Source organism: Mugil cephalus, chromosome 20 (genome assembly GCF_022458985.1).
Source record: "Mugil cephalus isolate CIBA_MC_2020 chromosome 20, CIBA_Mcephalus_1.1, whole genome shotgun sequence".
In the NCBI taxonomy this organism is placed as follows: Eukaryota; Metazoa; Chordata; class Actinopteri; order Mugiliformes; family Mugilidae; genus Mugil; species Mugil cephalus.
This window is the reverse complement of record NC_061789.1, coordinates 20,786,014-20,809,791: the sequence shown is the minus strand read 5'-3', so window position 1 is coordinate 20,809,791 and position 23,778 is coordinate 20,786,014. Positions and strand designations below refer to the sequence as shown.

The 23,778-nt window shown below is 38.9% G+C and overlaps 4 protein-coding genes across 5 annotated transcripts in view; 1 reads left to right on the top strand and 3 right to left on the bottom strand.

The window, feature by feature from the left end:
* Positions 1 to 454: 454 nt before the first annotated feature.
* stxbp2 (syntaxin binding protein 2) lies at positions 455 to 10,593 on the bottom strand. The gene is made up of 19 exons (XM_047571032.1): positions 10,484 to 10,593; positions 8,194 to 8,243; positions 8,016 to 8,097; positions 7,433 to 7,509; positions 7,243 to 7,318; positions 6,988 to 7,091; positions 6,283 to 6,431; positions 6,119 to 6,203; positions 5,372 to 5,502; positions 5,150 to 5,257; positions 4,679 to 4,736; positions 4,485 to 4,550; positions 4,250 to 4,330; positions 2,935 to 3,076; positions 2,651 to 2,757; positions 2,470 to 2,568; positions 2,298 to 2,383; positions 1,239 to 1,399; positions 455 to 1,148 (listed from the first exon to the last, which is right to left on the bottom strand). The coding sequence occupies exons 1-19, from the start codon at positions 10,518 to 10,520 to the stop codon at positions 1,060 to 1,062; spliced, it is 1,788 nt and encodes a 595-aa protein (XP_047426988.1). The 5' UTR covers positions 10,521 to 10,593; the 3' UTR covers positions 455 to 1,059.
* Positions 10,594 to 13,118: 2,525 nt separating this feature from the next.
* On the bottom strand, positions 13,119 to 18,022 carry zgc:77752 (uncharacterized protein LOC393862 homolog). Its single transcript, XM_047572280.1, has 13 exons — positions 17,885 to 18,022; positions 16,642 to 16,833; positions 16,468 to 16,548; positions 16,037 to 16,155; positions 15,674 to 15,811; positions 15,297 to 15,568; positions 14,897 to 15,190; positions 14,528 to 14,776; positions 14,322 to 14,438; positions 14,133 to 14,234; positions 13,956 to 14,036; positions 13,740 to 13,850; positions 13,119 to 13,631 (listed from the first exon to the last, which is right to left on the bottom strand). The coding sequence occupies exons 2-13, from the start codon at positions 16,830 to 16,832 to the stop codon at positions 13,509 to 13,511; spliced, it is 1,878 nt and encodes a 625-aa protein (XP_047428236.1). The 5' UTR covers position 16,833; positions 17,885 to 18,022; the 3' UTR covers positions 13,119 to 13,508.
* A 1,669-nt stretch (positions 18,023 to 19,691) lies between these two features.
* On the bottom strand, positions 19,692 to 22,283 carry LOC124997416 (protein PET100 homolog, mitochondrial). 2 transcript variants are annotated; one of them, XM_047571088.1, is made up of 4 exons: positions 22,135 to 22,283; positions 20,707 to 20,793; positions 20,559 to 20,591; positions 19,692 to 20,330 (listed from the first exon to the last, which is right to left on the bottom strand). In XM_047571088.1, the coding sequence occupies exons 1-4, from the start codon at positions 22,168 to 22,170 to the stop codon at positions 20,241 to 20,243; spliced, it is 246 nt and encodes an 81-aa protein (XP_047427044.1). In that variant the 5' UTR covers positions 22,171 to 22,283; the 3' UTR covers positions 19,692 to 20,240. The 2 variants fall into 2 exon arrangements, with proteins under 2 accessions (XP_047427044.1, XP_047427045.1); XM_047571089.1 differs by lacking the exon at positions 22,135 to 22,283 and adding an exon at positions 20,973 to 21,108.
* brd4 (bromodomain containing 4) overlaps positions 21,812 to 23,778 on the top strand; it is a 26,647-nt gene continuing 24,680 nt past the window's right edge. The window contains exon 1 of the mRNA XM_047571087.1: positions 21,812 to 21,905. The gene's annotated coding sequence lies outside the window, so the exon portion shown is untranslated. The remainder of the gene's footprint in view (positions 21,906 to 23,778) is intronic.

The window sequence follows — 23,778 nt, the reverse complement described above, 5'->3', positions numbered from 1 at the left end:
GCAGCATATTGTGTGCAATGGCCTGCTGCCAGTAACAGAAGAGTGAGACGAATGGTGGTAAATATGAAATAATAATAATAAAAAAACAATATGTAAAAAATGTAAAAAAGAAAAAAGTAAAATAGCAGAATTGGTACGGCAATAACCATTGTGAAGCATCAATTAAATTAAGAGTGACATTGTAATATAGAACATATTGCACTTGAGTGATATTGCACAAATAGTAAATTTAAGTTATTGTAACTACCTTAGAGTTCAGGAGGAGAATAATGTTGGGATATCAAATGTGGTTGAGCTAGCTTTCAGAAAAGATCTCTGGAGCCTTTGGTTGGACTCATTTTTTCATGACTTTGTTATGAAAACTGTGAAACACAGAAGCATGCGAGTTGAACTATTTCAACACATTTAAATAATAAATCATTTACACGGACTGAAAGACAAGCACAAAACTCAATTTAAAGTGAATATTATGTTTCTTTTATTACTCATTTTTAAGAAAAATAAACAACCACCACACTTGCTTGCAGCAATACATTCAAGTACATGATAAATGAGCAAGAGTTAATAACACAGCAGTTTAGACATTTTGTCCGAGATGAAATTTCCCAGATGACAGAAAAAAAGGTACCAACAGAGAAATGTTATCTGCTTTACTGTCACTGAATATGCAATATATACTTCTACAGAGCTTCTTCCAACCTTCCATTCTATTCTTAAATACAGCCTTCGATGTGAGATGAGTCTAGTTTTGCAGGAATTTCTGAGAACAAAAGCAAACAATAGCAACAAAAATACAATCTGAACCAGAACAGTAGAATCACAATAGCATAATAATCAATATATTATCAATGTCTAATTAAATATGTCAATCACAGCAGTATACAGAACCCGATTCACAATAAAAAGACCATTCTAAATAAAATAATTAATCACAAATGGCTACAGTTTATTTAAGTTTCTCTTCACGTCACACTTCAGATGTTGGAAGATGCTATACAGCAAACAACCATCTCAAAAGAAAGACTAAATCCTTCCAGTGGGATCTTCCCTGCTGAAGGTCTATTTATTTAACAGATCGGGATTGGGTACTTGGTCCAGACTCTTCAGGTCGTTGAGGAAGCTGGTTGGAGTTAGGATGTGAGATGACCCTGTCAAGCAGAATATGATAGCTCCACTTAACACAGAGGAAACTTTTTTTGGAAGAAACTCGGCTGATCTCTACAACAGCAATTGCTTACCAATCAGGACTTCCCATTTCCCATCAGTGGCTCGAGTGACTTCATAAGCAGAACGCATCTCTGAGTGTGACATGCCGCCAATCACAAAAATAATGAGCCGGGGGCCAGAGCGATACTCTGTCGGAGATTTATTTTTGTGCCAGTGTCCAAACCGTGCACTGCTGTTAAAGAATTAAAAAACAATGATTGAGCAAGAAGTAACTACTATTAAAACCAACACCTGCTGGTTAGCAGTCACATATACATTTCAGACGACACTAAACACCGCAACTGAAAACAACGCTCTCCTTTTTCCAAAATTACTGTCAAAAAATTGACACAGATGAATAAATGTGAAAGTGAAAATCCTATATATGATTAATTCTAGTGGTAGCATGTCAGACATTTGTCTACTGTGGTTGCACTCAGTTGGATTTTTGTTATTTTTGTTTCACAACAGCTCACATTAAACTCTGTCATGGCCTATTTTATATTTTAGTGTTACTATTCATGACTACTCATCCTTCATCGTGCACTTTACTTAAAAGCAGAAAAACATTGTGCATTGTGCAGATTATGAGTGATCCCAGGTTAGTAGTTGTAAACACCATCATTATTCTGGGAACTCCAGCTCCAACTCACTTTGTCAAAAGCTTGGCTCCTGCTTATTTACAGGGATAAAAGCTTTAATATTAGGCATAACCACCTGCCTAACACTGTGTAGGTCTCCCTTGTGCCTCCAAAACAGTTGTGACTCATCAGAGAATGGACATGGGTATTCTGAGGGGGTCCTGTGGTGTCTGGTAACAGTGTGTTTTTAGTGGGGGCCTTCCAGTTCCATTGCTTTTTGGAGGGCGGGGGTAGGGTTGGGCTCTGTGGAGATCCCACAGATACTTAATCAGTTCTTCATGTTTTTTTAGTTGTTCCTAAAGCATTTGTGTATGTGTCTGTGTCGGGTTGCAACCTGTCAGGGATGGCTGCTGCCATCAAGAAGTGTCATTGCTATATGGTGGGGGTGCCTGATGCTCAATGTTATTCACTTCTATTTGAAAATAATTATTTTCTGTTTCTAGCACCCACCTGACTGTGGTCTGAGTCGTGTTGATGGGAACAGGATCAGTAATGAAAGGCCACTGCTTTCTGTCCAGTTTGTCATCTATGGCATTCTGTGATACAGAAACACAGCGTGAAAAGCTAAAAGCAAAACTTAACAGATGAGCCAGCTACACTGGAAATTTCACTCGAGTAATACCTCCATGATGTCCTTGATGATGGGTGTCCATCTAGACAGCTGGTACGTGCTCTCTGTGCGCTCCTTACGCTCTAACAGGGTTTTCCCAGCGTTGCGGCCCTAACAAACAGGGTAATGTATGTAAGAAACACTGACATCCACAACACTGTAAGTGGAACTAAAATGTTTTCAAGTTATTTACCCCAGATATAATATTACAGCCCAAGTTCTGCATGTTGGTGATAATGCTGCTGTCGTTCTGTATGTTCGCATGCTGGATGAGCTTATTGAGGTTCTCCTCTCCGATGCCTAATGGATAACAGTACAGTTCTTTAAGTAAAACATGTGAAGGCTACAATAACATTTGACGCTGTTCTATTTAGTCCATAACAAATTTCTTCATCTACTCAACAACCACACACAAGTATGCTTTTGCAAACAAACATTAAAAGAGTCAAATGACAAAGAACTGTGACAAGAGCACACCATTTTTCTTGTGGAATATGTACAGCAGTATGATGCGGATTTTGTCGTAGATCTCAATCTCGTTGTTGAGGAGCACAGGCACAATGCTCTTCATGGCATCTTTCAAAGGTTCCCCTTCTGCATTTGCTCCCATTGCCAGGTCCTGTGGAAGACATTCGTGGTTAACAATTAAATGCTTACGAAATCTCAATCGTCAACTCAAGTCAGGTGACAGCCAGCTGACACAGTTACTCCTGTGAAACCACCACCCACACACTACACTGGTGCTTCATGCAGTGTAGACTCATCTTTATATGCATGAGGATATTTGTGTTTTAAACAGAAAAAGACCACCATCCCAGGGTGCACAGTACACTTCTAGTGTTGCATTTGTAATCAATTAACAGCTAATATTGGCCACTTGCCTTCAGCTTTAATGCCATCCTGGCCACGATGTCTCTCTCTAAGGACTCTTGCTAAGTCTTGTCAATACCAATCAACAACAAAACTCTTTATGAGCAAGTGAAAGATTATTTTGTTTACAATATGACAGACATCTATTTGCATTGCTGGGTTGCCCAAACAATGCAGGACAGCTGACAGAATTATTGCCCTTTGGATGAGACTTTTCGCCTTAGAGCCAAAACATGCCAACTGGCTTAAAGAGGCAGCTTTCAGACATGCTGACAATCCATTAGTGCTGTCGAGTGATTTCCTAATAAAAAAGGCCCCATTAACACTTGCATCACATAATGCTACGACTATGCATAGCTTATCATTTCCGGCGTGCTTGGGACTCATTTCATGTGGGACTAAATGTGGCAGAATACATCCCCTCAGGGGGACAAAGCATGAATGGCATACACAAACAACACAGGGATTTGGCACTATTCTGGTCTTTGGATTGATGGGGCTGGTGGATGGATTTCCACAGCACTAAGAGCGTACATGTGTGTTATTAAAGGCATTTACGTTCACCGTAATCAACTTTTTCAGCTTTTCCGTAGACAGCTGATGTCCGGTATCAAGCTTCTTATGCAATGTTACGATTATTCTCTATTAAATAACACCAGACCATGTCAGAGACATACCCCAGAGAAGCTCTAAATGAAGACATTAAGGTCACTTAGTGTGCAATATGAGTGGTATAATTCCATGTCAGACATTCTTTCTGTGATATTTAGTGTCAATGTAACATAAGATCTCCTGAAATATAAAAGCTACAGGGTGACAGGTTGTTTTTCCAACAATGCATTAGCAAACAGTGCTTCATTTAAGAGTTTCCTCTGATTCACAGGCCAGGAAAAAAATAGATGACTCTATTTATACTGCTGACCTGCTCCACCTCACAAAGTTTATCAAGAGAGGCTTTGAATTTCTTCATACAGGCTTCAGCCAGGTGCAAGTGGGTTGAGTACTGTGAAGACAATTGTGAAAAGAGTTATTATTAATGCAGCTGTATTATATACACACACACACACACACACACACACACAAATGATATATATATATATACACACACAGACACACACACACACACACATATTCCATTGCAAAAATATCTTCCTCACCATGCTCAGCTCCTTCTGATACTGCGGCATCTTCTTTAACATCTGAGAAAGATCTTTTAAGTTGGCCTAAAATGCAAAACATTTTTATGAAATTGGATCCGACACAAAAAAAGCAAGAACAGCAATGCTCTACCACAGACATCTGTTATGACCGAAGAACCAAGTGGGTAATACAAATACAGGGAAAGACTCACATTGTCAGTGCACATTCTTTTGCTCTCACAAAAGGTGCGAAGAAGATCGGTCACTTTCCTGTAAAAAATAGTTTAGGAAATGAGTTTCCCTTGTGCAGGAAATATATGCAGGATTATACCATGCTGATAATCCACATGCAAGCAAATTTAAATGAACTATGTATTTTTTTACACATATGTACAAAATGTATACACTATAAACATTTATCATATTTAAAAATATTTCACAAACAATCTATGTTTTAACAGAAGCAATAATCTAAAGTTTATTGGGACTACTTTCTCACTACAGCACATATTAACTGCTTAATACTTAAAATATAGATTTTAATGTGAATTATTATTTTATTATAACTAGAATCATTTAGTAATTAGTAACACACTATTTCTTTTTTGATAAGACATATATATTTTTAACCAGGTAAAAGCAGTTGATCAGAATTTGTTGAAAAAGAAGCTTGGAAAACTTACTTCGTGACATCTGCGATGTGCATGTGTCTGAGCTGAACCCAGAGCTCATCGTCTTCATCCAGTAGCACTTCTCTCTCCTTTGAGTTCCCGATGCCAGTTGTCTGATAACTTAATATAAATCGAGTGCACATGAATGGACAAGAGAAACATAAAGCCAAAAACTGTACATGAACCAAGCAAACAAAATGTACAGCAATATTTATATTACGATGTTCAACTCACGTGTAGATGTCCTGTTTGATATCAAGCAAATCGTAAGCCATTGCTTGGAAGGTCAACTCATGTAGGATAGGCGAGATGGGATCAAACCCGCGATCAACTATCAGTAGTTGAGATCGAGCCTTATCGGGACCCTAAAACAAAAACATGATAGCTATTATTCAATGATTTGAAATGACTGATTTATTTCACAGAACATCAGGATCTAGTCTACAGAACACATGAATCATAAAGCTCTTGCATGTTTTATAGATCTGTCAGGCAGTGCAGAAAGTTTTAAATGGGTTACAGTATCATCGCCTGATGTAGCACCTCAGCAAACTTGTCATGTTAAGTACAGCAAGCAAAAATACAGAGAATGCTTGAACAGAATGCGCACCTCAGGTGTGTAGAAAGTGAAAAGAGAATAGCAATACATGCCTGTTAAGAACCCAACTCAGGAGCAAGGAAATGCCAGCTAAGAAAGACAGAGAAGAGGAATGGAAAAACAGGAAAGATCCAGCAAGGCATGAGAAAAAGATAATCAACAGGAAATTCAACAGAAAACCCAGAAGCCATAGAAACGTCCACAACGTGTGAAGGCGAAGAGCTGTAGATTCCCAGAGGAAGTTCATAATCTTATATGGAAAAGTTGATTTAGCAGAGAAAATTTAAGTGTAAAAACCAGTTTCCCCATTTACAAAGAACTGTGTTGATATGGGAACATAACAGCAACAATTGGTGTGGGTGGTGACATATGCTGGTCCTAACCTCTCCCATGCTTGGGTTTTCAGCTTTGTGAGCAGTAAGGCGATGGCAGACCTCTTCAGCTAATTTAGCATTCTCCTCTGGTCCCCTAAAAGACAGTGTTACACAACTTTGAATCTGCGTGTAAATTCCACAATAAACTAAATTCAAAAGCAAGGCATTCGTACTTGCGGTAACGAACGGAAGGGTACTCCTTCAGGGTGTCACACAGGGTTGCGATCTGCTCTGCCAAATTTTCGATAGTTTTTTGCTTTTGTTCATTTGGCTTAGTGCTGTAGAAGGAGTATAAGCAGGTGGGGTCATCCAGGGAGAATACCTGCAGAGGTGAGAGGGATTGAAATTTGTTACCATTTAGTCATATAAGTTTCACAACTGTGCTGTTTAAGATATTTTCTAGAAATATCTTCTTCCAACTTATCAGAAAAAAATGACATTACATGCATCAATAATATATTAACTACGTAAAATGAGAGAAACTATCCATGAAAAATACATAAATAAATGATTTGACATGTTTCAGTCCCAAGTCTCTTACACTAACATGGAAGGGGTGGAGGTTATGACCTATACTGCAGCCAGTCACCAGACGGAGCTCTACTTGATTTGGTTTCACTTTTGAGGAGCTGATCATTCATCTTTATTTACTATGGTTTCTATGGTTTCCACCCACAACAGCAAAATTCACAGATAAAAACCCTGTATGTTATTTGTCCAAATCCAAATACCACGGAGGCAACACTGGCAACTGGTTGTTAGGCCATATTTAGTAACTAGAGCCTTATAATTCATTGAGGCACTGTTGGAAACCAACACATTGTTAAAAAAAAGTAAATGAAATAATCTATTTAGATTCACAGAAGAAAAATACCCACCTGAGACTCATATGGCAGGAAAGCAACGCTGATCTCTTTTAAAGTCTTGACGACCTTGGCAACTCTGGATTTTCCTATCGCTGCGAAGAGACTGTCTGGGCATGCTGTAGAAGTACAAAAAAAAGTAACGGGAATTGGTTAATTTAATTATTTTATATATTCTGTACCTTCAAACATAAACATTGCACACAGTACATCTGAGGACAACAAATAAATACATTTCCTATATTAAACGGTTAATGATTGCAATCTTACTGTCAGTGAAGAAGATGTGTGCCGCTTTGTAAGTAAAGGCCATGTCTTTGAAGTCGTTAATGAGCGCCTCAACTGACTGTGAGAGAAAAGATATTTCTGTTTAAAATGTTGAGAATATGCAAAACCTTATTGAACACACAAGTTTCAGAACATTAAAAGAGGGAAGTCAGGGGACAATGCAACAGCTAACCTTCTGCACTGGTGAAATCAAATAAATGGCCTCCAAACTGGAGATGGGCTCCCTGCGTTTATTGATGTCCTCCACAACTGGAAAATGAAAAAAGAAAAGAGATGTGTGACACTTCATCCTCAACAATCGGACTTGACCCATGTCATGTACAACAGAAAAAAAAATGATTGTTGATTATTGTATTTAACCGTTTAAAATAACTGAGGGACTCTTTCATGTTGGAGGTTGTGGTTTGTAGTGCCATTGAACTGTGTTGTGTTTTCCCAGTGTTTCTCAATTCTGCCCTGCATGTTTTCCATGTTTCCCTCCTCCAACACACCTCATTCAAATGAATGGCTCCTTATCAGGCCACTGCAGAGCCTGATGACGAGATGACCATTTGAATCAGGTGTGGTGAAGGAGGTTAACATTGAAAAAGGGGACTTAGTTCTGTTAAATTCGAATGCATTTGTTTTCACTAATGTACCTAATGCCTTAAAAAAATGAGAGCATATATTGTAAATATCCTTGCAAAATGTAAATTGGTCTCTCATTTATAACAGTGCTACACAGTACAAAAGCCCATTAATTATCTTCTACTTACTGGTCACGCCCTCTGCCAAAATGTCAGACATCTTGCAGCATGAGGACAGAATCCGCATGCTCATGTGATCCACAATAAGAACCTAAAGAAAAATACACGATAATCGGAGGATACAGCTTCAGTGTGACAAAGTAGGGATTATTAGGGAATGTCTTAACGCTCAATGGACGATTGTTACCTTCCATTCTCCATCCTTCTTTACACTCTTGATGACCCCATTAAGGATTTCTGTGGAAGAGATGGAAAAACATGCACATATGAATAAAGACCGTATCAGTTACCTCTGAGGAAACACAGTGTATATAGTAAATAAGTGTTGTAATTTTAGCATTAGGTCCAAGAAAGTCCAAAAAACAAAAATCAATATAGCAATGATTCACAGAAATCTACATTGCCTGAAGCCAGAATTTAAGCAGCTCATGAAGTGTGCCATACTGATGTCTTGTAGGTTAAAATGTAGCCACAATATGGGCAGGGTAAAGAGAAAAATCAAACTGAGATGTTGTGACAATTCATTAATAAACACAATGATAGACAAGGTAGTAATCACATATGTGAGTACACTCTTAAAAGCAGAAACCAGGAACTTTTTCAAATGTCCCCATACGTAGCACTTGTGTTAACAAGCTCAGCTTGGTGCAACTTCCTGGTGTTACATGGCTGATATTACAGCAAATGAAGATCAGACAAAAACATAGTTGTGTCTGCATACTCAATAACTAGGTGTGGTACTGAGGTTTTCTCTGAATGCTTTTACATTGAGGGTGAAAGACTTATTTCACTATCCATTACTTATTTATTTATTTTTTCATTAGAATATAGATGGCTTACCACAGCAGCCAAATTATTTTTCCAGTTTCTCTGAAACTATGTCATTGTGCTCTTCGTGCCACTTCCTTGTATGATTACATCAAAGTCACAGTTGTGTCCCTAAGACATTCATTGCTATACTAGTTAGCTAAGTCAGCACTTTATAAAGACAACACCTGCGCTCTTTATACCCCGGTTAACTATTCTTGTAATTACTGTGTACTGATTTTTTTCTAAATGTTTTTATTTTTACTGTATACACTTATGAAAGAAATTAAAATAATTGAAATAATAATTTCCATTTTTCGCTTTAACATTTTCATCCTTTGATGACAGAGGTCTCCTTGCAACTTTTTTCCATACAGGAAAATGGAAAAGATGACTGCTTGCAATGTAATAGGTCACACCACAATGAAGCGCGCAGCCACCACACCATGCCAGTTTCTATGCACTGTACCAAAATATCTGTATGCAAACTTGTGTTGACGCCTGTCTCGCTTGTGACCGCATGGTATATGTGATCTTGAGTTTATGAATAATGACAGTCAGTTTTAGATGACATTTTCAACATCAACAAGGGAGTGGCCCCCCTTCACTCAAATCTCTCACATGTTTATTTATTTATTTACGAGTAGACATTTAAAAGTGAAGAAATGGAAAGACGGAGAAGTCCATTCCAAAAGTCACAAAATAAATAGGGTACAGGTCTTGTACAGTCAAACAGCTGACTGATCTCTCAAACAGACAAGGGCAGAGTTACTTGTACTGCCAGTATAAACTTGATGCTTTCAGTATAAATGGCCAAGGTGTGTTCACACTATAGTCCTACTGAACACAATAACAGAATGTACAAATTCAGCCATCTCCTTACCCTGGACTAAATCATAGTGAAAAACTTCAACTCTTGTTAAAGTTATTAGGAATAATAAATTCAGGCTAAAATATCTCATAGAATGTATAGGATCCCTAGCACTGCATGAGTCTATATGTCTTCACAGTAAACCTTGTGAAATTGGCTAAATTAAGTATCATCAGCTACAAATGAAGTTGCATGAAAGAAAAACCCTCGCAACATTATTCCATAACGTCACTGAAAGGACAGTATTTGTTATTTGTTACATGTTACGCGAAACAATACACCTGTAGAAAGTCATTATCTTCTTTGAAATTGTTGTTAAATCGCTTTTAGAGTAAATGTCCCAGCTTTTTTTGGTTCATCACAGGCAGAGACACAGAACTTCCTTTTACTTTAGCTAACTGGCATTAGCCTGTAACTTGGACTGTCACAACATTTTCCAACACTAAATGTCGCGATGGTTTGTAAGGACTTCTATCGCTGCGGAGAGAAACAAACCACAGCTTCCTCCCACAAAGTCTTTCTACGAACACATGGACTACAACAACATTATTTTTTACCCATGCCTTGTAGGGCGACGACTTGATTTCCTTCGATATATGTTAGCATTTTAACTGAGAGTGAAGCAGGAAGAAACATTTGGTGAACGGACGTCCCCAACGGGGTTTTGCGTTAAACAGTATCGTCAGTCCATCATTCGGCAACAAAGTAAGTGTTAAAGCCAAACAAACTATCTATAGCCTACATTTGAGTTATAATAAACTTTTGAAACCAGTTAAGTTACAATAAATGTGCCACTTACTTTCCCCGACTACCGCTTTCAGCCCACTCGGTGCCATCTTGACAGCAGTCTGCTGCTGGAGAGTCGGTCACTTCCTTGTGGCTTTTGACGGTAAAATATCGCTCCCTACTGTCGGATACCACAACTGCAAGAATGACGTGCAGTCCTCGCAAGTTCATGTTGCAACCTCTGCGGAAACATACGATAGTAGCAAATACAGTGAGCTGCATTAATTCTTTTTTTCATTTGGTCTTAAACCATGTAAGTGTGATGCGATTCAGTGTAACCACTAATTTATTATGGTAGATTTGAGATCATTTCAGATAAGATCATTCTTTATTTATCCAGCAGTGGGGCAATCTGCAGCGTTGCAGCACAGCAGGACAACGCGCACATGAGATCCAAAATTAAACTTTTAAATAAGTTGAAAAACAATAGATCGAATGTATGTATATTTAACACGAGAGAATAAAGATTTGCATACATATATGTAAACATAATCTCACACGTTCCGTCTCATGGAATAGTATTCATCAATTTATCACGTCGTAAAACACATACTTTTGTTTCAGTTTGACATTCAAACTGAATGACAGCATGAAAGGGGAAACAGCTGCAAGAAGGAAATACACACACTGTCATGAGTGGCTCGGGGAGGGACTGAAAAATCCAACTGGCCACTGTCTGATGCCAACTATATTTATATCATCTCATGAGACATGAGGAAAATCGCGTCAACACTTCATCACAATGGATGAAAAGTTCAGCAGCTGGTTGGCTGTCCTAGGGACACATCCCAGAGAGGAGTGCCACCAAGACAAACATAATCCTCTAAGATCATACTTCAAAGATCATAGACAACTAGGCCATTCTGGAGATGCTCATACAAATGATTTACGAACTTCTGTTCTTAAGAACGTGAGAACATGTGTCACCTCTTAAAAACTATTTCTGGGTAATGTGCAGTACATCGACATTCATCCCACGAGAATCATTTTGATGCAGTGTGACAAGCATTATCTAAGGCCACCAAAACTACATGTTGTAAGAGAAGAGTGTTAGACTTTTACATTATGGTTTCCATAAAAATGTCTGGTTAAAATCAGTAATGTCTTTGCCATGAGGTGGCATCTTTAGATTTAATTGTATAACGTGGCCCTGTACTGTAGGATGTGCAAATATGGACTGATATAAAAACACAGGGCAAAGAAAATTGTCAGTTTCAGTCCAACATTGCGTTGAGCTTGCAGTTTCTTCTCCCTTGGCAATGATACTGACCATAGGAACAGCTCCATCCAGCCCCAAGGTGACGGGTCCACAGGGGAAATTTGCACGTCACCATGACACACCTTACCTTGCAAGGCAGCTGGATTTTGTGGCGATTCATCACACTACCATAATTAATTACTAGTCATGTTGAATCCCTTCTGTATTTGTGGCTGATCCCTTGAAATGCAGACAAACAAGCATCTTGTAAGTAGCTGTTGTGTTCCTTGTTGTGACTTTCCAGAGGGACATGGTAGAGTTAGACTGGTTTGCCTGCTGCTGTTGCTGGATAAACAGCATGTGGCCAATGTGGCCGATTTCTATAGTTATGGCAACTTGATAGATTGGCAGATTGAAGAAATGTCAGGGGTTGCACCCATGCGTCAGCCTCAGATCACTAAATAAGTTTAGACTGAGATTCCTAACAAATACCTGCTGCCTTCAGTGGACAAACTCCGTGCCAAATTTCAAGGCTATAAGAGCCACTAATGGCCTTCCACTGAATTGGCTGGAGGAAGACTATTAGTTGCCCTGATAGTATTTTTATAGTATAATAATAGGCACGTTCTCTCTGGGCCTGTCTGGGTTTTTGAGCCCCACTCGGTCATGACCTCCATAATGTCATGCACTCCCTAGGGCCTCTTGCATTAAGATCCGATGTGGGCTATTGGCTCGCAAGTGACCATCTTTAAGTGTGGTCAGACCTGACATTAACATGCGTCTCCAAATGCTTCCCCTGATTCCATCTCAGTTCCGCACTCTGTATGCAAATAAACCCAGACATCATCTGGGGTCCAGTAGAATATTTATCTATTGTCTGTTGAGTCTAACGGATCTCTACTGCTGCTGCAGAACCAAGAACAATTTGTGTTTCTATTAGCAGGAATTCTACTATGACCCTGAGGCCAATCATGCGTGGAGGCTGGAGACAGTTTAACATCTGCTGTAGCAGCTACTCATTCTCTCTCATTTTACCTGATGTTTGGGAACAAAGTATCTGGAAAGTTTAATGTAAAGTAGCATCTAATGTATGTTATACAGATAGTTATATGATTTAAATGTATTTTGTATTTGTTACTGTGGTGCATTTTAAAGTAAATGTTTTAAGCTTAACATGACCTCTTTATTTAATCATAATTTATTTTACATGTAACAGGTAACCAAAATAAATGTTTATACCATACTGTGTAAATATGGAGTAAACGCCTGTAGTAGTTAACAATTAACACTATGAGTTAGTGGTGAGAAGTGTTAAATTTTAACTATAAAAAGAGTCAATTATAACACACTGGGAGTGTTAACATACCAGCACAAGAGGCAAATTAATACTCTGTGATGAGGACCCATATAGGCACTTTAAAAGTGTTGACATTAACTTGATGGTGTTGATTTGGGTATGCTGATTTTGCTGTGTATGAACAAAAATATCACAAATGGAAGTTCACAGTCGATGTCTTTGGAACTTTATTTTCTATATCTAGAAAATAAATACATGCTCAGTATAAAGATAACTGCTGTGATTCCATGTCTATGTGTACTTCTGATACATTAAAAATGACCCATGGATTGAGACTTCAGATGTATAATCTTGACTGAAGTTTCACAAAAACTGAAACACACTCTAATGATTTTTAGTTGTTTGTTTGTTTAGTTTTTCCCCAATTGAAATTGAAATCTTATTTTGCCAAATAATTCTCACACAAGTACCAGGATGAAACGCTGGCCTTTAAGAAAAAAATAATGTTCCATTAGCTTTTTATTATGATATGGCCTCTCCTCTTCAAAGTGGAGCATTGGTGCTGCAGGCTCTTGTGAGGTATCTGTGGTTATGGAAGGTTTCTCCCATACTGGCCTTCAATACTTTCATCAAAGGTGCGAGGCTCCCAATCTCCTCTTGAGGGCGCTGTAGGGTTAAAAAAACAAAACAAATAAACAACAACAAACAATCATGCAATTTAGGCTATAGCCCTTGTGCTTGTGCTTTTCTCACCATATTTCCAATCTGTCTTACCCTTGTAAGTGCCTGCATCAGTCGTTGGAGCATTGCATCCTCTCTGTGTGGACACAGATTGGCTACTGTACTCATGCAGCTCAGGAGGCAATAGATGGTGTGTCTCTGTGGCTGTATGATGTAATATTTCAAATTACATTTTACCCTTTTCCAAGCAATACAAACTTTTTAAGGATATTAAAGAGACAAAGATGCTATTGTCACATTCGTCCTTACCTTCTTGAGCACATTGAGAGGTTTTCTGCTGCTTCCTCCAATACTCAGCTTTTCTACATCCTCAGCACTCAGAACAGGCTCCTAGTTGAAGTCGGAAAAGAATGGGACTGAGAAAGACATGTTTTCCACTGCATGGGGAGTTTGATCTGAAATTCCAATAATTCCAATGCAACTGACCCTTAACCTCTCCAACCAGGTCCATAAGAGACAACTGAGAACATGAGGATCTGATTCTGTGACTAGCAGAGCCCAGCCACAATCACTGCTGTTCAGTTCCTCCTGTTGAAAAGGTGAAGGGCAGTAATAATTCAGTGGCTTTAAAGTGAAAGTGACGTGTTCTGATGTAAAACCACACTTAACTAGTACCTGCATTAGAGCCGACCTTTGCAGAATGGTTTCCCCTGGAGGACCCTGCTCTGCCATTGCCTTAGCAACGGGACGGGCCATTGAGGCGGAGCCTGGATTATGCGGTTGCCTGCACAACTTCATGTGACAGGGGACAGAAAGTTTAAGGCATTGATAGCAATACTTTAAGATTATATTGTTATTATTTATTAATAAGCATATATTACCTCAATATTGGAGCTGTATTTGGGAAGTGCCTTTTTAGTTGTACACTTTGATTTGTTAGCACAGCTGCTGCTTGTTCTCATGTTTGGGAAACTAAGTGTATGAGATTCCTTGTTTGTAGTGTGATGACCTGAAGAATATGTAGCAAAGACCGGACTAACTGGTCTCAGATTAGCCCTTATCCGATCCTGTACACACCAGTTCTTCTCATTTCCAAGTGGTGTAGTGCTGTATGGATTCAGCTCCTGGTCCTCCAGGACAGAAATCAACAAAAGTTATAAGATATAAACAGTCTTATAATAGTCTTATAATACAGAGGGCAGTCAGAATATCTATATAATTGCGAATGTATGATGTGAGATTTCATTTACTGTGAGCTTGCTGAGGTCAGAGTCACTGTAGCTGCGTTTGTCCAGCAACACTTCTCTTTTCCTCTCGAAGAATCCCAGTGGCTCATCCCAGGAGGATACTGACCCTGAGCCTGTCCATGAGCCCTTGTGGACTTGCCCCAGCAAGGGCAGGTACTGCTTGGCCACGAGGGTCTCTTTCACAGTCCTGCCCAGGGCCCTGATTGCTGCCCTCTTCTCAAGCTCAGAATGAACCTCTGGAGGAGACGGGAGACCCAGGGCTAAGCAGGAGAGACGGACACACAGGAGGTACACCACCTAATCACATGAGCAAGAGGAGGTCAGAAAGGAGGAGAAGGTTAATTGTTCTTCAGTACAGTAAGGTATAACACTTGCTTACGTAATATAATGACAAAATCCTGACCTTGGGTGTTTGTCTGAGATTGCGTGCCTCCTGGCCATGCAGCAGTAGTGCTTGTCGGTTCAGGTACTGCTGCAGGGTGAAATGGGCTCCATGCCGCAGGCTGAGGTCTGGGTACTGAACCAGCTGTGTGCCAAGCAGACGAGCAAAGTCAAACACCTGGCTTATCTGCGCTCGGGTTTGAATAGAACGAGGCCGTTTAATCCGCACATAATGGACAGCCTCACTTGGGCTGATGCGCAAGGTGTAGATCAAGTAGCAGGCTATCAGGACACCTGTTGATTAGCAAGAACAAAGCAGAGACAGCAAACATGCTAAGTGTACACAAGCTGATGGTCACAATATTTGAACTGTGGGTAACGCATATATGGTGACCTCACCTGTCCTGCCAAGACCCGCATGGCAGTGCACAGCCACCCTCCCTTCCTTCACTGCAAAGTCCAGAACTTTCACACCATCAATTATGCCAACAAGAGATGACACGGCAAAATCTGGCATCCCAAAGTTGTAAAAGTAAACTGCAAATAAATACACGTAGATATATGAATACACCAATGTATTTTGCGTAATGTGTAGTCATGGTGAGAACATGTGAGAATGCATAATGTTTTTTCACAGCCTTAACTATTTTCTGTTTATTTATACATTGACTTGGTACAGATTCAACAAAGAACTGCTGGTTTAACTATTTAGTTTTAAAATGCAATGAAATTTGTGTTGTGTGCAGTGTGTCAGGAACTCACTGTCATTGTCCATGAAGGTCTGTGGAGAGTATGTGAAACCACTTTCTGGGTCTAGAGGAGGTCCACAGTGAGCATGCTCTCCTGGGAGCTGCATGTTGATGATGGTTCTGATGTTTAACCTGGGAGAAGTCACAAGTATGAGTAATATGAGTAAAATATCTAATTTAATAAATTACATGTCCACAACATAGACTTCATTTAACATGGTTCAATGACATTAAATACCAATTATTTGAGATGTCTTTTTCTAATTTTAACAAATTTAATACTTAAAAGGCTGTTTTAACCATTTATGATCTTAATATTGTTTTCCACTTATTATGTATACAGGTGGTTGAAAAATGAAACAGTGATCACACATAATTGCTGAAATCACACAATTACCGTGAATATTTGCACCCAACATGAGAATGGTACTGAGCAGCAGTTACCTTTGAAACTGATCTATAATGTTGTACTTCTCAATTAGATGGTTGGATGGTCGTGCCATGGCAATTATATCATCCGTCACCCTGGGATGGGAAGACATTTCATAATCAATAAAGGTTATCACACACATATCACAGAAACAAAACATTAATGAGACACCTGCCAAATAGTCTCACCAGGAGGAGAAAAGGCCTCGAATAACTTGTTGACTTAATTTCCAGCACTCCGGTCCCTCATAGCGACAATCTTTTCCTCCACATGCCAGCAGGCAAAGGAGCTTGGGGGGGATCGCCTTCACCAGGTTCTCTCTGGCTTGGGAATAGGAGGGCGATGGAACCGGTACGTGTGGAGTGAAGGTTGGCATCATCCTACAGAGATGGAACCCCCCAAGATTGGCCTATCATACTATGAAGGTTTATGTCACTTAGAGATGTGCAATACCGCCATCTTTCCTTTCGATCTGATACCAAATAATAGGCTAATATCAACACTTTTAGATGTCTACATTTGAAAATGATGGCATTTACAATGAACATTTGTGAATGTAATTACGAAAAATGTGTTTTATACCTCTGTATAAGAATTAAACAAGCTGTCAAACATCAGACTTCTCTTGAATCACAGCAATTAAAGACAAGCAGTGCAAATCAGTAAGTCAACTGAAAATCTGAGCAAATAACATTTTTAAAAAACAAAACAACAACATCAAATGAAAATGAAAATAAGAGCAGTCCCTCTGACTTCGATATAATTCGTTTGACCGGACAAAGTGGTCTTCAATAGTAGTGTTGATTCTGTTATAAAGACAAGGGGAATAGGTAAGATTTTAAATACCTGACATGTTTCGACTGTCACCTGCAGTGTTCTTCAGAGGCGTCATCTAGTAGATGTGACATGTCCTGTAGGCATGATGGACCTGATGGATCTGACAGATCCCCCAGGATCCACCATGTCAGGTATTTAAAATCTCACCTATTCCCCTTGTCTTAAGAAAAGAATCAACACAACCATCATAGACATCTGTCTCAGGTGTGTGGGCTTTTCCCTGTGCTCCCTCTCCATGCTTCTTACTTTTTTAGAATTGATCACAGATTCAGTATCATAAAAGTATTAATATTTCTCAGGAAAGTGGAGTTGGTATCGATATTTTGATGCGACGATCGATTCTAAAAACATACGTCTAGGTCGGAAGTATTGATATTTCTGGGTCAATACACACATCCCTAATGACAACTAGTAACAGTACTTCTTGGCTATCTGGCTCTTGACAAAAATACAGCTTTTAAAGTTTTTTTTTTTTTTTAATTCTAAACAGGCTGAACAAAACTAATCAGCCTATATCGCCCGTGTTCTTAGCATACAACAAACATACAATAATAAAAATTCAGACAATATATTGTAATAAAATATAAAACTTACCCTTTTGGTTATGTTGGACAATGAACCAATTAATCCCATGAATGTATTTTCAGACTATAAGCCTGCTAAATTATTAAGAAAAAAGCTGATCAACATAGCAGAATACTTGCGTGCTCCCCTGTCTTGGCAAACCCTGGATACACACTCACAACACTATGTGATGACCCAGCTCTGCTAAGCCTGATTAGCTGTCATAAATACATTAGAACAGATGCTCATGTATCGTAGCAAGCCAATTATATTGTGCTTATACCTTCAACTACAAACATAGTTTATGTCCTAATTACGTGGCCCCAGGTATGATTTTATTTTGATAATGATATTTGGAGATTGAAATGTTTATCTCACTCCTGTCGATGGGGTTGATGTTACACGAATGAGGAGTGTCCTGGTCCTATATGAAAACACACCACACCAACAAATATCTGAATAGATGTTATAACACTAAAGTGAAACAATGGCTCTTGAATGGATATTAAATAAAATGAATGTCTCTAGCTAATGTAGGCCTAAGCATTACAGAAAATTGCAATTGCAACATAAGCTCATTGCCTGTTAAACTGCTGTGAATCACCCCATGTCTGCAGGAGGGATTGTGGGATATGTCTCTCCCTGCAGTGCAGCAATAGGAAAGACATGGTATTAATAAAGTAGAGAGGTTCCTTCTCTGTCGATAAAAAAAAATCATTCCATGTTTGAGATGTGCAAGATTAAAATCTCCTGCAAACACTGTTCGAACAATCGCAAAATAAAACACTCTCTATACCTTCAGCTAACTAAGAGAATAGACTACCTTCAAATGTGGTCAGACACTGGATCTCTTAAATGCAATCTCAATGCACCCTGCATGTGCTCACACCTGTACTTCATTCAGGATGCGTGCTGGTTGCGATAGGATTTCCCAGGACGGATGTTAATGCGAGGTCTGAACGGGACCAAGGTAAATCTACTGCCCTCAGTAATCTCACATCACATTGCTTTGAATGATTGCCCCTTTTGTATAAACCTGCCTTTTATTTCTTTCAGGCCTTATAGCATAATTCCCTGAATCATATTTTAACTGAATACACAATTTCCAGCAAGCACATTGACATTTTATTGATATAGCAGTAAGTCAAAAAACGACAATTATACTATTAGGCTAACAACATGTGTGTTCATTTATTGAAATTGCCATGAAGACCTCATTTTGTTTGATCAGACAAGTAAACATATTATGAGGTGCAATCAGTTAAAAATTTTAAACAGATTTTTTTCCTTGCCACTGTCGCCTGAATACAGGGAGTTCAAGGCTTTTGGTGCCACAGTACCTATGTACTCTTTTTTCCCAAGATCAACCTTTCACACTTTTCCAGATCCCACGATTATACCCATGACAATAGGTCTGTCTGAGAGGTATTTCTTTATTTTAAAATGGTCAGTTGTATTCCAAAAAGACTTCAGAGGTGAAAAATAAGCCATGGAATTGCTGAATGTGTCATTTAATTATGTCATGTAATTTTAGTTAATGACAGACACAACATAATCAGTGCATAATTCTCCCTTGAAAAGCTACATTTTGTGTCTTTTAAATATTCATTCATCGATTTATCTCAGAACTTTGAGTCCATATCTTTGTTCTGATGTTATTACTTATTGTTTTCTCTTTCAAGGGAACCATACCTCCTTCTGAAGTAATATGGGGGGTACGTACATGATGTAGTAATTAATTCTATTCTTGAGAAAGAAGCAACTGGGAACTGGTGTTTGATTGAAGTTTTTAGGATTACATTTAAATGAAATGAGGCTGTGGGTCTCATGAGAAGAATGACTTCATATAAAACCAACTTTATTGCAGATATTGATATAGGTTACAACCAACATTGCAAAGAAGCCTACTGGAGCAAGTAAATCAGCCGATATAAAATGTACTTTTCAATGGGACACCCCAAAAGCTAAAGTTACTTTATTTTAACACAGGCTAAATGCAATATTTCTAATAAATTATTTTTCACTGGGGTGAGTGTGCTTCACCCCGTGATATAATGTGCATGAACAAATTCAAGGCGAATAAATCTTATACAAAATAAATCAAAATTACATTACACCAACTGAATACACAAATCTATATTTCATGACAGTGTAACCCCAGAAACTCAGCAAATAAAAGTGTGGTGAAAAAAATTTGAAAAAAATGTGGAAATGAAACAAGAGTAGAAAGAAATATTGGGAATAAGATTAGGCAGAGTTCTGAAGTGATGTGCTCTTACTCAAGTCCAACAAGTTTTCTTCTGCCAACAAATGAAAACAATAATCTTGCCAGATAATCCTACATTAGTGATGGAGAGGATGCATGCGTTTCTTCAAAACATAATCCTCAATTCTCAGATTGGGCAGACAAATTTTTTAACATCCGCTGCTCCTTTCGAGCCCGCATTCGCTCTTTGAAGTCCTCCAGCTCTTTCCTCTGAAAGTAAACCCAGTAGATACCAATATTATCATCACAAAATGGTCCTGTACGGCAATAGTACTGAACACATTCCATTCCATTAAAACACGCATTTGTTAATAGAGGGGAGAACAGTATTACACAGAAAAACTCTGTTAACTTGCATGCGGTTTAATTGTGCTATTCTTCCGTTTATTTCAGAATGATACAGTAATGGACAGTGTGATTTCTGTGTATTACACTTACCTGCAATCCCTCGTCAGGAGGGAAGATTTCCCTCTGAATATCGTATACATGGACATCATGGAACCGAGAAAAAAAGCATTTGTTAGCAAACTATGCCACACTGAGTAGAGTAATGTGTACGATTGAAAACGAGTTAAGTTTTGCTGACCTTCCTCTTAACTATGTATTCTTCAAAGTACTCCGCTTGGTTTGATATCCAAAACATGGTCACAGGGAAGGACAGATATAACACCATCTGCTCAAAACAAAAATAAATACACCAACCAGTCACTTCACTAAACTAAACTATCGTGTTAGCCTAATGATACTGACTAGCTAGATCGAAAACGAAAAGATTACAGCAATTTTAAACCATGACAACGATAAATATATATCGAATGTGTGTGAAAAGTATTTAAAATATGCTGTACTTACCCTAAATACCTCTATTTTAACACCCATTTTACATCGATTACGCACATGCAGTAGTAAAACGTTACCTAAAGTTCAACCATAGCAAGACCTTCAGACTACTTCCGGGTTTCTACCGTCGGGGCGCATGCGTCAATCGTGCTGTAAATAACTACTTTTTTTAGACGGTAGAAAATCGACAACTATATGGCAGTTTTGTTCATATACACAACGCATCTTGATAAAATAAACAATTGTTTCAAAATTTGAATGTCACTTTGAATCAAACGTTGGTTTAGTAAATACATTTTGAACCGCGGTTGTCCACTGAGGGGCTCCAAATCATTGCTTTTGTCCAGATGTAATGTCTGCATTTTAGCCAATATTTGCTGTAATTATGAGCACAATCTACCACAGTGAATGTTAGTTGATCAAACATTAATACTACCACAAAACAAAACAACAATCTCTACAACGACTCTCAATCCTGATTTTCTAGCCGGTCTCTTATTATTATTTCACATATAATATTAAATACATCCGATAGATAAGCATTGTGTGTTAGGGTAGTTATTTGAGTCACTTTAGGTTGTATATTGCAACTCAATATTTAAAAGCAAACGAAGTCTAAAGTTGAGCATTGGCACTTTTGTGAACAAATCCAGCAGTTCTATTTTTGTATTGGTAAAATAGCAAAAAATAAAAGTCATGTTCTGTTTCTGTGTGTAGTTTATGTAGTTATATCTGATTTTAAAATAATAGGTAATCAATTTTTTGTGATTTTTTTTTTTTTTTAACACAGTCCAGTAGAATGTCATGCAATTTCCCGACCGCCGACCGTGACACACTTTTTACGTCCTCAACTGAAGACTTACGCGTGACGTAATCGACAACGAGAGGTGTTCAGGATCCTCGGAGAGAAAGATCCCGCGCGCCCTGGCAACCTGATAAACCCAGGTAAACGCCGTTGTTTCAGACATTATTCTGCCACTCATGTTGCCACAGTAAGCTGAATGAGTAGACGGCAAGAGACACGGTAACATCGGCGTAAAGGCTTAAGAGGTAGCACTGATGCCCGGCGCACACTGACACCGTTCTCCTGCACGGCGGCCTGTTCTGAGCGGCTAGCATGCTAGCTAAAGCTAGTTGGCAGTTGTCTATCAAAAGACACAATAACCGCACCTACATTGTGTATCTGTCTGACGCCCCTTGTCTCTTTCATCCACTGTGGGCCACAACTATGCTACATATAGTCCAATAAATGATTTGTGGGACCACCGCGTTGAGCATCTACTGCTAGTGCGCTCGTCGACTGTCTTCTGTTGTGTGAGACGGTGACGCCGTCACGGTGATGATGGCGCACACTCAGATTGAGGCGATTTGCTAAGAATGCACTCACTTGTGCAGATAACAGAAGTCTGGCGTTCATTTCCCTCAGATTTCTACCGTGATTTGGCAACAAAATGCCTTCATTTTTGTTTGCTTTCTGTTTTGTTATACGGCACTGACGTCCATTGCGAAACCAAGGCAATAATCTATGCCCTGTGGCCTAACGTTAGGATTTTGGCTCCTCGACGATGGTCGCTACCCAGCAGCATTATTTTGCAGTTTATCGTTTTGTTCACCGCGTCTGGTAAACGTCCTACTCCCCGACAGATGTCTATGTACTTGTAGTCCTTATGGTACTGATATGAGTGTGTGTTGTAGACAAAAAGCAGTGGTGTCCATCCGTCTAGTGTCTTTATCCAAGTATTCATGTTGAGGCCCGTTATTTAGCATTCTGTCCCTGCTGTTTTCCATCCCCGACTTCATAGACGTAAAACTTGATGTATTGGTTTATTCCATTACCTTCGCCATAGTATTTGGAAACATATTTGTTTAACAACATACAGGTGTATGTATGATAGACACTAGCTTACCAGTAGCTGCATGCTTATATGGAGAGTCTTTGGTTTCCCAAATAATGTTGCAGACTGAAGTAAGTTAGTCTTATTATTTACCCTCTGCCACTTGCTTGTTACCTGTGTCTTTTATTTCCCATATTCCTAAAGCAATATTTTATTAGTCTGTTACCCAGACCTATATCTATTGGAATAGTCATGGGTGAGTTCTGATTAACTTATCACTGGATAAGAGTAAAAGGTGTTCTCACTATCTATACATTGGTGGGTGTGTACATAAAATAGAGGAGTGTGGTCAAAGGCCATGCAGTCACTAAATATAAGAAGCTGATCTATATGACAACGCTCACCTTTATTGTCCAAGAGGAAACTGATCAACTGCACCATAGGTTTATAAATAAAATTCAGGTCAAATTGCTTGGTAGGGAGTATATCCACCATATTCATGGATATGTTTTTTCTTTCTTGTTATTTCTTCTTCTTCCCCTTTCCCTTAAATTTGTGCTGTTCTCTCTGCTCAGTTGCTATGGTAACACCATCCTTGGCCTACTTGTGAATGACCCCTGAATGGAAAGGCGAGTGTGGTCTGAGAACAAATGGACGAATAGATGAAATGTATTATACAATGTGTGAATGTGTGTGCCTCATTTGTCACTTGTGATAAACACATTGGCACAGTGTCAGGCTCCCTAAAACCATATTGGTTTTTAGATTCTCTTCGGTCAGGTGGTGTGTTTCTCTTACTCCTGCTGCTCGCTCTTTTCTGTCTCAGCCTGGCCAGCCTTAGGCAGATCCATATGAGCTGAGTTCTGCTCAAGGTTTCTTCCTGTTAATACGGAGTTGTTCCTTGCCACTGTTGCCTTCATGCTTGCTCTTGTTATTATTGTAAATAAAATTGAATTGAATTACTGTCCCATGTTAGGATGTAA

Bases quoted from the DNA above. Each gene is read 5' to 3' on its own strand.
- stxbp2 (XM_047571032.1), bottom strand. From the start codon at position 10,520: ATGGCACCGAGTGGGCTGAAAGCGGTAGTCGGGGAAA. The intron at 5,503-6,118 runs GTTAGGACCAGC...TTTTTGTTTTAG, and splicing joins AAAACCCAAGCATGGGAGAG to GGTCCCGATAAGGCTCGATC. The intron at 2,758-2,934 runs GTGTGCTCTTGT...GTTATCCATTAG, and splicing joins CATATTCCACAAGAAAAATG to GCATCGGAGAGGAGAACCTC.
- zgc:77752 (XM_047572280.1), bottom strand. From the start codon at position 16,832: ATGATGCCAACCTTCACTCCACACGTACCGGTTCCATCGCCCTCCTAT. The intron at 16,549-16,641 runs GTGAGACTATTT...TTCCCATCCCAG, and splicing joins CGAGGCCTTTTCTCCTCCTG to GGTGACGGATGATATAATTG. The intron at 16,156-16,467 runs GTAACTGCTGCT...GACTTCTCCCAG, and splicing joins ATTATAGATCAGTTTCAAAG to GTTAAACATCAGAACCATCA.
- LOC124997416 (XM_047571088.1), bottom strand. From the start codon at position 22,170: ATGAAAGAGACAAGGGGCGTCAGACAGATACACAAT. The intron at 20,794-22,134 runs GTAGGTGCGGTT...TGTTTTGAGCAG, and splicing joins GCGTCAGACAGATACACAAT to ATGGTGTTATATCTGTCCTT. The intron at 20,331-20,558 runs GTAAGTGTAATA...GTTTACTTTCAG, and splicing joins CTCCTGACGAGGGATTGCAG to AGGAAAGAGCTGGAGGACTT.